Genomic DNA, 12,411 nt, shown 5'->3' with positions numbered 1-12,411 from the left:
CGCCACAATGACGTTTTACCGGCGGCAACGATGGCGGTGGAAAAAGGAGAATCACCTACCCCCACACCAACAAAGCCTAAACCGGCGCAATAGTTACAAGAAAAGTGGAGGCGAAAAAGCCAAACAAAGCTCCTCAAGGAAAAAAGGCAGCCGAACAATCGGCAAAATCAAACAGGGCGGGTGCCAAACTCATGACGTCTGGCAAACACACCAAGGTCCCAGAAGCCCCACAACCCACCAAAAAGCCGTTAACGACTCCTGGCCCCTCCAGCGGCAAAATAAATATTACCGCAATCCCGAAGGACAGTTCCGGCAAGGATTTCTTGTCACAAGTGACGATTAAAGATGTCCTACCGGAAATTCTAGCAATATTGCCCCGCCTGCTCAAGCAAAATCTCTTAAGGACTGCATTCAGTCCATTATAGAAAGCCTCATGAACCTGCTATCTACGTATGGTTATGCAAACTCTCAGATTACTACAGTGGAATGCCAATTCAGTAGTAGACAAGATGGCAGAACTATGCTGTCTGGCCGAGGATCTACTAATAGACATGATACTGTTGTCTGAGACATGTCTGAATGCAAACAAACAACTGACCATTCGGAATTACTTTATGTATAGGACGGGATAGGCCAGTACGACCCGGATGCCCTGCCAGCAGCGGAACCACAATTTTGGTCCACCGACGCCATATACACCCACGGGTCGACCTCCACACTAACATAATGGAGCAGACTTGTGAACATGTGGAGCAACTAGGCACGGTGTATGAGCTGATTTCGGCTTATAATAAACCAAACTCAGCAGTACCTGGCGCAGATCTAGATGCCATGCTAGAAAATTGGGATGGGCCCATGATACTCATGGGTGACCTCAACGCTAAGCCCGAGTCTTGGAATAGCAATCTGACAAGTGCAAATGGCAAATTGCTATACGAAAGGACATGAACACGCCGGTTAGTCAGTCATAGGCCCCGAGGTGCCCACCTTCGTTCATCGAACGGGCAGATCGAGACCTGATGTACATCGCAATCGTGAAGGCGGTCATGACAACTCTGGTCATGACTGAAATGATAGAAGACCTCAGCCCGGACCACTCTCCTGTATTATTGGAGTTGGGCCAAGTAGGGGGTGGCAGAGACCCACCGACTATACTCCGAAGGTCAGTGAATTGGAAAAGGTTCTATGAAACTCTCCAACAGGATTACAGACCAGCGCATCCCTGAACTCCTGACCACACCGGAGGAAATCCAACGACACGGTCGAACGCGTCACTTCGTCAATGACCGAGGGTCTAAAACAATTCTACGGAAAAGACCATGAGGCCTATCCGTAATAATCTCCCACCTCACGTCTCTGATGCTAAAATAAAAGGGATGCTGATGATAAAAGGGATTTTTATATTCAAACGGACAGAGCGAAACAGCTGCTGGCACAACATCAAGAGGATTCGTGGAATGAATACCTCGCCTCGGTCTCAGATGATCAATCCTCAGTGTTCAGGCTAAATAAAAAAACTACGAGAAGGAAAGAAGCCCTGCCAACCGGTTGTGGGGCAACGAGCCCTTTTGGCATATTTGGAGACGGACAGGGGGGAGGTTTTTGCCGACACACTGAGGAACCAATTTACTCCAAACCCCCCTCCCGCCTCGAACGATGACCACACAACCGAGATGGAGTCCTTCCTCACAGATTATTTAGCACACGTGGAGGATGCCCCACTAGAAATAGACCAAGTCACTGAGGCGGAAATTTCCGCTGCAATCAAAGCCACACGCCCACCCGCTCTTATAGCGACTATAACACCACAATATTCACGTTAGTTTTGTACGTTGGATATTTTCCGAATTGCTGAAAAACTGCAAAGGTGGTATGCCTACCAAAACCTGGGAAAAGTCTGCTCTTTTCCCAGAATTACAGGCCGATTTCCTTATTATCAATGTTATCAAAGCTATTCGAAAGGATTTTCCTGGAGACTTAGGCGACATTTGGGAAAAAGAGTACGGTCTGAGCAATTTGTGTTTAGGGAGGGCCACTGAACCCAGAAAAGCAGTAACTGCAACCGTTTTTCTAGATGTGGCAAAAGCCTTTGACAAAGTTTGGCATAGCGGCTTGCCGTATAAACTCGCACATACGATGATTCCCTGTCGCTATGTCAGACTGATACGGTCTTATTTTCTAGACCGACAATCTGTTGTACGCGTAGGGGGAACAATCTCCTCCACCAGAGACGTAGCCGCTGGAGTTCCCCAAGGAGCAGTGCTTTCGCCATTCTTGTACACGGCCTATGTCAACGATATGCCGCTGTCGGAAGGAGTCAATGCTGTGTCATCTGTGTGCAGATGACACAGCATATTATTATGAATCCGGAAGTGTAGATTACACGATCAAGAGACTCCAATGGCAACTGGATCTATTAGAGCCGTGGCTCGATATGTGGAGAATCAAGTTCAACGGTAAAAAATCGGTGGCAGTGATGTTCACATACAAGACACGTGCTCCAGCCAGCCAGCTGGAAATCTCAGGAGAGAAAACCCCCTTTGGGAAAACAGTCAAGTACCTGGGAGTAATCCTGAACAAACGGCTTACCTTAAGAGAACATGTTAAATATGTGACCCAAAGGGCAAAGGCCGTCAGGGCCTCACTATACCCAGTACTGAACAGTGCCAGCCCTTATCCACTGGCGACCAAATTGCTCATTTTTCGGCTATACATCCTGCCGATTCTAACATATGCTTACCCGGCATGGGGAGCTTTGTTGAACTCCACGCTTCAAAAGAAATTAGAAGCCGTCCAAGACATAGCTTTGCAGACGATATTTTGAGCACCGTGATTCGTCAGAAACATCACTCTTCCCTACAATGCAGGAGTACACACCGTATCCGAGGTGGGAGTGGCGCAGGCACGCAGACTGTTCGGGAGAGCGGCCGTGTCCGTACATGGCCATCTCCCGAGATGACCGTATTCCACAGGGTATAAGAAAACGACCTCATGACATATTAAACGAACCACCGTGAAGAGGCGGTACGAGAGTCAAAAAATGATAAACCAGGCTTAGGAGCCTCTATATTGCGTAACCTATAAATGGAAACCGCATAAAAACTCCGGCCGCAAAAGTGACCGTTTTGGCAATTAAATTTTGTTAAAACTATAAAAAGCTAGAAATCCCCCACACCATGACGAGACTACAGTTTCATTTAGTCAGCATATGTGACTCCCTCCGAAGAACGGGGCGCATTTCTCCCTCCAAATAACTAGAGCTCCGGTATGCGCACTCCTGCTAGCCAATAGGTGCTGGTACCGGAAGTACTTCAGCGAATGGACTGAAAGGGAATCATACCGGGATTACTAGGCTCAAAAGCTTAGTCTATCACGGTCAGAACCAGTAAATAAATTACACCATGGTCCATACGGATAGGAACGCAAATTACCATATCTGTCCATAAATAAAACTTAAAATTTATAACTGCCACTAAATAACCGATGAAATCCGCCCGATAATAGAAAGATACAGCAGCAAGGAACATTGTCCAGGCTCTGCGATCTGTAGGGAGAAATATTGAAACTCCCACCAATCTTGCGTTCCGTTAATATATTAAACTACACTGTGGATCTATCCAATATCTTGGAAGAGTTACAGGATCATCTTTACACAGGTGAGCCATGAAGCCTGCCAAAATATGAAATACTGAGTAAAACATTAACATAAGTTAATTAATTAAGTTCATTCACACATAGGAAACTGGCATGGAAAATTGGACAAAGGAAGGGGACGTACATTCCTATGTAAAAACTCTCTGGTCATGAACAACATGATCATCTCTCCCTTCCATGCTCTGACCGTCAGATGTCTGCAGTGATAGAGATGGTGAGCATGTATGTTGTGCATGCATTAGTGATGTATTCAATACCAGAACAAATAAATATTGTAATTGTACATACGAACTGGTTCTTTGAAGGAAATGCAGGCATTATTCTGTAAAGTGTTTCCTAATTGTCCCGTCCCAGCTAAACACAGCATTCAGCAATTTGTGAAGAAATGGTGAAATGGGATCTTTTGTACGTACACCAAAGAACTGCGTCCCATATATCTACACTCCTGAACTCGTGACAAATTTCTGAAGGGTCTCTTTGTAGACCTCAGAAGTCTATCAAAAAACTACAGCAAAAGGCTGGAATGAGTAGAACAATCTCTAGATGTGTCCTAAAATGTTTGAAGTTAAAACCGTATTGAATCACAGTTGTACAACTAAAGGAACCAGACATGGGAAATCATGTGACTTTCTATCACTGGTTGTTGAAAACATTAACAGATGATCGACTGGACCAGATTTATGTTTATCATGTCAGACAAAGCAAGGTTTCATTTACCAGAAAATCCATGTGTTTACCATGCGTTTTACTGGTTCGGCATTTTTCATTACCAGTCAACACAAATGACTACCTCACCATTATGGATGACTGCTCAACAGCTGACAGAAGACAGACATGAATATTGCTTTTCCCAGCATGACGGGGCAACTTGTCACATGTCTGAGAGATCACTTGTTCATATTCATGAACTATTTACTGCTGAGTGATCAGAGAGTAGATGCTTATGGCACTACAGTCACCAGACTTGTCAAAAAGCGACTTTTATTTATGGAGAATGTTGAAAGGACGAATTTATCAAAACAATTTATACACAATCAATGAACTGAAAGAGAATATCAGGATGTGTATTAATAGTAATACCCTGGTGGAATTGACACAGCTGTAACTGCATTTGTAAAACCATGCACACAAGTATTTAGCTGTTTGTGGAGACCATTTTCAACACTTACTCTGAAGATTAGTATAGGTACGTTCATTCTTAATATTAATCTTACATAGGTTAGTATAGATGTTGGCGGGGCTATTTTTTCATGGCCCATCTACAAAAACCAAATTAACCCTTAAAATTATTTATAGGTATGCCCTCCACATTTCTACATAAGAAGAAAGGGTGCCTTCACCAGATCAAATACAATGTTTATCCTGCGCCAGAGCCAATCTGGTAAGCAGATTGGCTCTGGCGCATGGCATAGTGAGTGGAAAAACTTGTAGTGGGGTGTCTTTGCAACACATTACAACTAACTGCAGTTGGCAAAACTTTGAAAACGCATAGTTTATGCATCTATCCTGAGATATACCCCAGCAAGATCTACCATCATGACAATGTGTGGTCGAGCCACAGAGCGTTGGCAATGAAGAAGTTTCTCACCAAGAAAATGTCAATGCTGTTATAGCTGCCCTAAAACAGCCCTGAACTGTCTCCCTGCAACTTCTTTTGTTCCTCCGACTGAAGAGACATGAAAGACACAGATTTATGATCATTGAAACTGTTCAAGAGACCGTGACAAGGAACCTCCGCAACAGAAGATCGTGAAGGTGTACTAATAATAGAAACATCATTGTGTGGCTGCACAAGGAGCATATTTCAAAGATTATTAATTGTATTTGCTTATATCTTTAACAAATTGAGTTTGCCAGTATCAAAGCTGTAACTTTCAGGACAAACCCTGTAAAACAAAGAAACAACTAAGGGCTCAAAGTATCACCCTGTAAGGTTCCCTGTGAAAGTAGAATTCCAAAAAAATTATTATTACCAGTAATGATACAGTTGAAAAAAGAACTTAATTTTAATTTTCATTCAGCTTGAAGGAATAGTTTCTTCTAAACAGATTTTATTGATTAGTTTAAAAGGGTTAAGGCCAAAAGCTATTCAACTTTTTAAAATATTTCAATTGATATTAAATCCAAGACTGTTGATTTTTAATAGGATCTATAAAATTATTAGATTATAGAAGACTCTGAACCTCACTTATGTAATTTCTGAATCAAATTCAGGTATATATTTGTGAAAAATAAAATTTCTATATTAATTTTTTAAGGGATCAAATTTTTATAACAATTTCATTACTTTGTATCTTAGGTTTTAATTACAATTTATTTATTTTAGACTAGAATTCAATAGTTTTTATCTTGATTATTTTTATTAATACCTTGGTGAAATACTACTTCTTACTTACACTTGATAATTAAATTTTTAAAACATTTTTCAGCAGAAGGTAATTGTTAAAAAATTCCTTCTTGAAAATTTTGGTGACATTTGCAGGAATTACTTTTAAACAAACAAACATAAAAGAACCTGAACCACCTCTTCATTTGATACTTTCTTCATTGTCTTTCTGGGAAAGGCTTTGTTCTTTGAGATGCGACATATAATTCCCAATGGTGTCCCCATTTTCTTGATACCTGTGTAGTTGATGTTCCTACACTATATTCTTCTGCTAATTATTTACCAAATTCTTTTTCTAGGATTTCTACTTTTTCTTTCATTGATAACTCCTTTTCATTTTGTTCCAGACATGATGTTAATGAACCCTAATGATACTGACACTTATGTTAACAGTATCCTAACCCCCCACAGAGTAAGACATTGTAGCCTTGTAACGATCTTGGTAGCCACACCACCCCTCTGTTCCTAGCCATGATGGGCTTTACTGGAGGCTGTCTTTTAGAACTTCTAAATCTGATAACACAGTGATCAATTTGGTCTCAATTTGTAATTTTGTAAGAGCTTCCTTTACATTATTATTGCAACACAAGAGTTTACTTTCTTTATTTTTGTTAATATGACTATTACGTTCTTTAGATTTCATGTTTAACAATAAAGACTCCAGTTTAGCTATAATGACCTCAAGGAAGCTCAGCCATCCACTCCTTGGAGATGAGTTCCCCACCAGCATTATTACTTTGAGTTCTAACCCCACATTCTTATTCATATTGCTTTATTTAAATCAACTTCAGATCTAAAAAAAAAAGTATTAAATTCCAGTTTAATCAATCAATTAAAAAAACAAACTTTGCTGTAACTCTTACACGACACAAAAATATTTTAATAATACAACCTATGAGCAGCCATAAACATATCCACAAAAGAAAACATTTTGTCACAAAGAGCCACAGACAATTTCATGACATTCAACAGCTAAAGGTCAACAATGAATGAGCTTTATACTCATTTAAAAATATTAAGATAAAACTGAATATGAAATACTTGTAAAGCCATTAACAATGTGTATGTATACACACACAAGCTTTTTCAAACCCTCTGTATAAAATTCAGCCACCTGGGATGTAACCAGTTTTGCACAAACATTTTCAACTTTTCACTTTCTTCAAATCACTGAAATGCAACCCAGTTTTTTAGATGTAGGAAGAGATGGAAGGGCAATGGGCATAAGATCAGGTCTGTAAGGGATGAATAAACATCTACTACCAACTGAATTTCTGAATTGTTTCTGTTGCGCATGCAGCCATGTGTGGACATGCGTTGTCTTGAAGAACAATTCCAGATCTCACCATTCCCACTGCTGGTTTTGAATGGCACAATGCAGTTTAGAAAGTGCTTCACAACAGACTTGTAATATGATGGATGTTCCAGGTTCCATGAAATTAATCAAAAGTACACACTCCTTTGGGTTCCAGAATACAGCTTCCATGATTTTCTTTCAAGTGTGGCTTGTTTGAATCTTTTTGGTTTAGGAGAACCAGAATGACACCACTATTTGGACTGTTGTTTCGTCTCAGCATTGACATATGAAATCCACTTTTCGTCACCAGACAATATGAGAAAAAAATTTGTCTCCCTCATGGTTAAAGCAATCAAGAAAAGCACATGCAGATGACATTCTGTGATCTTTGTGAGAAGTTATCAACATTTTCTGCACCCACTGAGCAAACTGTTTATGATAAGTCTAGAATGTCAGTTACAATTATAACCAATGTTGTCTTTAAACTTCTGGAAATTCTAAAAAAAGATTGCTGATCATAAAACAAGTGAGTTTCTCTCACTTTTGCGTTCACACATTCAATGAAATCAAGTCCAGACACTAGGTCTGCCACTTCTCTATTTGTCACGAACATTTGAACAACCTTCCTTATCTCATGATACTATTGACTCATTTTTCCTTCACTAATTGCGGTAGACCCACATGTTTCACACAAATGACAGGATATGTTGTTACTGCACTCAAAACACACAGTCTCTAAAGGCAAACAATGAACTGACTGCAATCTGCCAGTTACATGCAAAGCAGACCACTAAGCTACTGCGCATGTATGAACCAATCAGTACTGTAAATTACTATTTATCACTAACTGGCCCTTACTTTCAAACCACGCCTAGTGTATATTACATGAATCAATTAATACTTATTATGATTAAAAAAAATTATAGTTTAGGAAGTATAAATCAGTTCTTATTTAAAGAAAATCATTCATCAATATTGTTTATACCCGTAAGTCAAAATATAATACTCCCTTATTTATTTATAATTACTTTTTATTGTAGATATGTATTCAGTAAAGATCTTTATTAAATAATTTTACTTATCACATTTTACTTATTGCATTTAACCTATTTATCTACTCTGCTTTGTTTCTAACTTTTTTCTTAAATATTTTGAATATATTTATTATTTGTTATTCAGTGGTTTTGCAAATTAAGAGATTCTACAGAATGCATGATGACTGGAGAGGAATAACAGTGGCAAACAGAACCTTTTAGTAGTTAATATATTTGTCTAGTACGATATATTTTAGAATTTGATTTTACAGTCTCTGAGGGAATTTTAAAAATGACTGTACAGCTTCTCAGTACAGGGTTAAAAATTAATTATATGAATGAATCAGAACAGTAACAGAGGTGAAATTTTATCATAGTCAAAAAGGCTCCATCATGACAGAAAAAATGTTGATAAAGATCAGGAAACCATTTCAACTGTCAATGCTGAAATTTTTTACTGCTCAATGTAAAGTAATAATTTGAGTTCAGCAGCATCATTCCATCAACAAGTTCTCAGTAACATGAATTTAGTTACAGTGGAGTGCTAGCCAACAGTAGATAATGTATGTACTACTTTATAAAAATGGTAATTGATATGAAGTTGTAAAACACAAATTTTGTGCTTTCATCTATGGTGTAATAATCTAGTTCAATCAGCTCAAATTGCAAAGATGTGGACTGAAAAATTTGAAGTTATGGATTCTGTGCTGAGAAAAAAAAATTTGACAGAGTTAGAACCTCATTCATTCAATCTCTACAGTATTCATGCTCAGGATCATACTGAGTTACTTGGCTTGTCTCATGTCTCATTGCACTACAGACAGAATGTTGACCCTACATTTAAACTTTAATCCATACAATCTTCAGGTAGTCCAAAATTAATAACACACAATTTAAATAAAATATTTATGCTGATGAATTTTTAACAAAATATGATGTAAAGTATTTCATCATATTTTGGATATCTCTTTGGATATCTGATAAAAGATTTTCCAGCATCTTTAGATGTTTGATAAAGCTCATTTTTATTTAAATAGTATGTTAAGAAACAGAGTTTTAGCTCTTGGGCCGTGGAGAACCTTTGACTTTTATGTAACTATTACACTGAAAAAGTGAGTGAGTTTGCAGTATCATCAAAAGGAATTACACAACTGTATAATTACTATGACAATAGAATAGTGCAGCAAAATATTAAAACGCTTCATATGAAATAACTGAACAACCATATGGTTTAAGCAGAACGCAATGTAGTACAAGTATGCAATGTAATAACTGCTTTACAAAACTTTTTTTTGAGACTGTACTGTACCAGAATAGATATTTGTTCCGCAAAATCACCAGCTCTTTCAATAGATGATCTCTTTTTGAGGATTTTTAAAAATCTGTTTTCTCAGTGTCCTAACAACATTAATGATTTTAAGGTAGCAATTCATGAAGAGTTGAAGAATGAAGCCATCAATTACAATGAATGAATTTATGTTCATGATTGCAAGAATGGTCACCAGTTTACAGGATGCTATCTTAAGAAATGATGTCTATGTAAAACAGATGATGTGCTACCATTCTGATAACCGTGTAAATAAGAATAAATTTAACATTCACTATGTTTTTCTTAAATTGGTCATTTCCAAATGCCACACTGGGATAAATCTATAAATTATTTAGCTAAACCAGAAAATACAAAAAACAAAGAAAATCTTACACATGACACAGCCATTTCCACAGCACCACCACCTGGCACCAGTTTTGGTTCTAAGAGTATATTTCTTGCAACATGGAGTGCATCTTGTAAATTACGTTCTGTCTCATTCAACACATCTTTACTAGCCCCACGTAATAATATTGTGCAGGCTTTTGGATCTTTGCATTCAGTTATAAATGTAAAATACTCATCACCAATCTGCAAAAACAAACAACTGATCAACAACAAAACAATGAAGCATTAAATAAATTCTTACAGAGATATAATTAAAAGGGAAACTGCACATAAAATGATATACAAAAATAATTTTTCCTTAATTAACATTAAGCTGACTTATTTTAATTTCAACAGTTTTTAACAGATTTGGATTTAATTGAATATGGTTAAAATAAACAATAACTGAAACACAGATGTGTCCTTGTTGTAAATTATAACTGAGTTATAACAACAAATGTGTACACACAACAGATTTGTTGTATTCACTATAAATGTGTACTCTTTTTACTACCAACATTCAGGATATGTAATATTATCGCTTTGCGCTCGTTAGGCCGGCACTGCTGGCCACGTACTTCTCTAAGTCTACTTGGAATTCTTTATGATGTCGTCGAGCATGCAACTTGGGTGGCCAGCAGGGCTGGCCGTATAACTTTCTGTGCTAGGTTGGCGGCCAAATTGACCGCTCTGTCTCACCAGCTGGGAATTAATTTTAGAGCATTCACTGATATTTTTACATAGGATGAAAGAATGACAAATAAAAATTATATCTTAATTAATCATATTTTATTTTTACAAAACTTTATAGTTATAGGAGTGTATTTTTTCATGGACATACCTATTGAGATATAAGATTCATCATCAGTACAAGTTTCAGTAGCATTCTCACAGAGTTTCAACACAACACTTGATTGCACAATGTTGTGCATAATTACTATCACTCATTTTTATAACGCACAACAAAAACTCGTTTCACAAAAAGTCTGTTTACATCTCACATGACAATAGACCAAAAATATTAATACTTAACATAAATCAGCTGTTCATATAACCACATATTTACTAGTAACTTTACAGTATTGCCACTTTAGCTGCCAAAAAAATTCTCATTACTTTTTTTTACAGACCTTGTACATTAATTGTATACAAGATTTCCCACATGAAGTATAAGTAGCACAGTTTTGTTTTCTCTCTAGTCCTAAAATTTACTTTAAACTATTTAAATTAGATAATAAATTAACCAAACATTTCTTTAAGACATCAGGGCATAGTAAACAATATGTGTTCATGCATTAACGTATGTGTAATTAAATGTAAAACAATAACTTATTGTTATAAAGCATGAACAAACACAGCAACATGCTGTATTCTCTGATAACTCATCAGAAGATAACAACAATAAGCTTATGTCAAATAAGAATTATCTTGTACAAAATTATACAGAAACATAACAACCATACATAAATTTTAAGTAAACAATTAAAATAATTATACAAAGCTGTTCTCCATTCAACATTCATGAAGCAATTTAAAAAATAATAGAAAAGGGCCAGGCTGTAATAGGCCTTATTTAAAAGTACACCAGTTTTAAAAGAAGTCATGTTTCGGTAGTTCATTATAAATTTTTAAACCCAAATGTACTGGAGGATGCATTCATATAATTTCAGGTTGTGAAATGTATATTGACACAGCTGACTAGTTTTATAACCTTATGTGTTCCTGAATCTATGAAAAGCATGGATGTGATTAGAGACAAACTTAACCATAATTGGAAAATGTAAACTTTTCAGTGTCAAAACTCTAAATCATTGATTAATGGCACAAGAAAGGGATCTTAAAATCTTTTGGACATTAGACATAAGTCTTGCATGGCTATTTTCTCCCCTTACCTGAAAAACTGTTAAATCTTTAATCTATTGCTAATCAAGGAACTTATGTTTTGTTAACAGTTCATTTTACTATTGCCCAAATATTCAACCAAATTATCTCAAGCATTGTTTTGCTTCTTAACATTAATAGTTTTGGTTTTATTCTTATTAACAACATAAGAACAAGCCTATTTTTTTTTTCAAGTTGGTACCATTCAAGTCAATTTCAGCAGATTCCAGTAGAATTACAACATATCTATCCTTTAAAAGCAAAATAGTATCATTAGCTTATAAGTTATAATTCAGATTGATCATTAAAACAATAATGAAAACCACAAACAAAAGTGGAGCCAAGACTGAGACTGTGGCATGTCAGATCTGATTACAGTCCAATTACAATTATATTTTGTCATCCTTAAAAACCACCATTCTGTGCCAATGATCCTTTAGACCAGATTGCAAAAATTAGGATT

The 12,411-nt window shown here is 36.9% G+C and overlaps 1 protein-coding gene across 1 annotated transcript in view; it reads right to left on the bottom strand.

Annotated features, from left to right (window-relative positions):
- CCT3 (chaperonin containing TCP1 subunit 3) overlaps window positions 1-12,411 on the bottom strand; it is a 64,589-nt gene that overhangs the window by 15,936 nt on the left and 36,242 nt on the right. Inside the window, exon 9 of the mRNA XM_075371170.1 lies at window positions 10,074-10,271. Within this exon, the coding sequence (XP_075227285.1) occupies window positions 10,074-10,271 (198 nt within the window). The remainder of the gene's footprint in view (window positions 1-10,073; window positions 10,272-12,411) is intronic.

The sequence above is a fragment of the Lycorma delicatula genome, chromosome 1 (assembly GCF_047948215.1).
Source record: "Lycorma delicatula isolate Av1 chromosome 1, ASM4794821v1, whole genome shotgun sequence".
Classification (NCBI taxonomy): Eukaryota; Metazoa; Arthropoda; class Insecta; order Hemiptera; family Fulgoridae; genus Lycorma; species Lycorma delicatula.
Note: the sequence above shows the minus strand (reverse complement) of the source record. Positions and strands in the feature narration are given on the sequence as shown.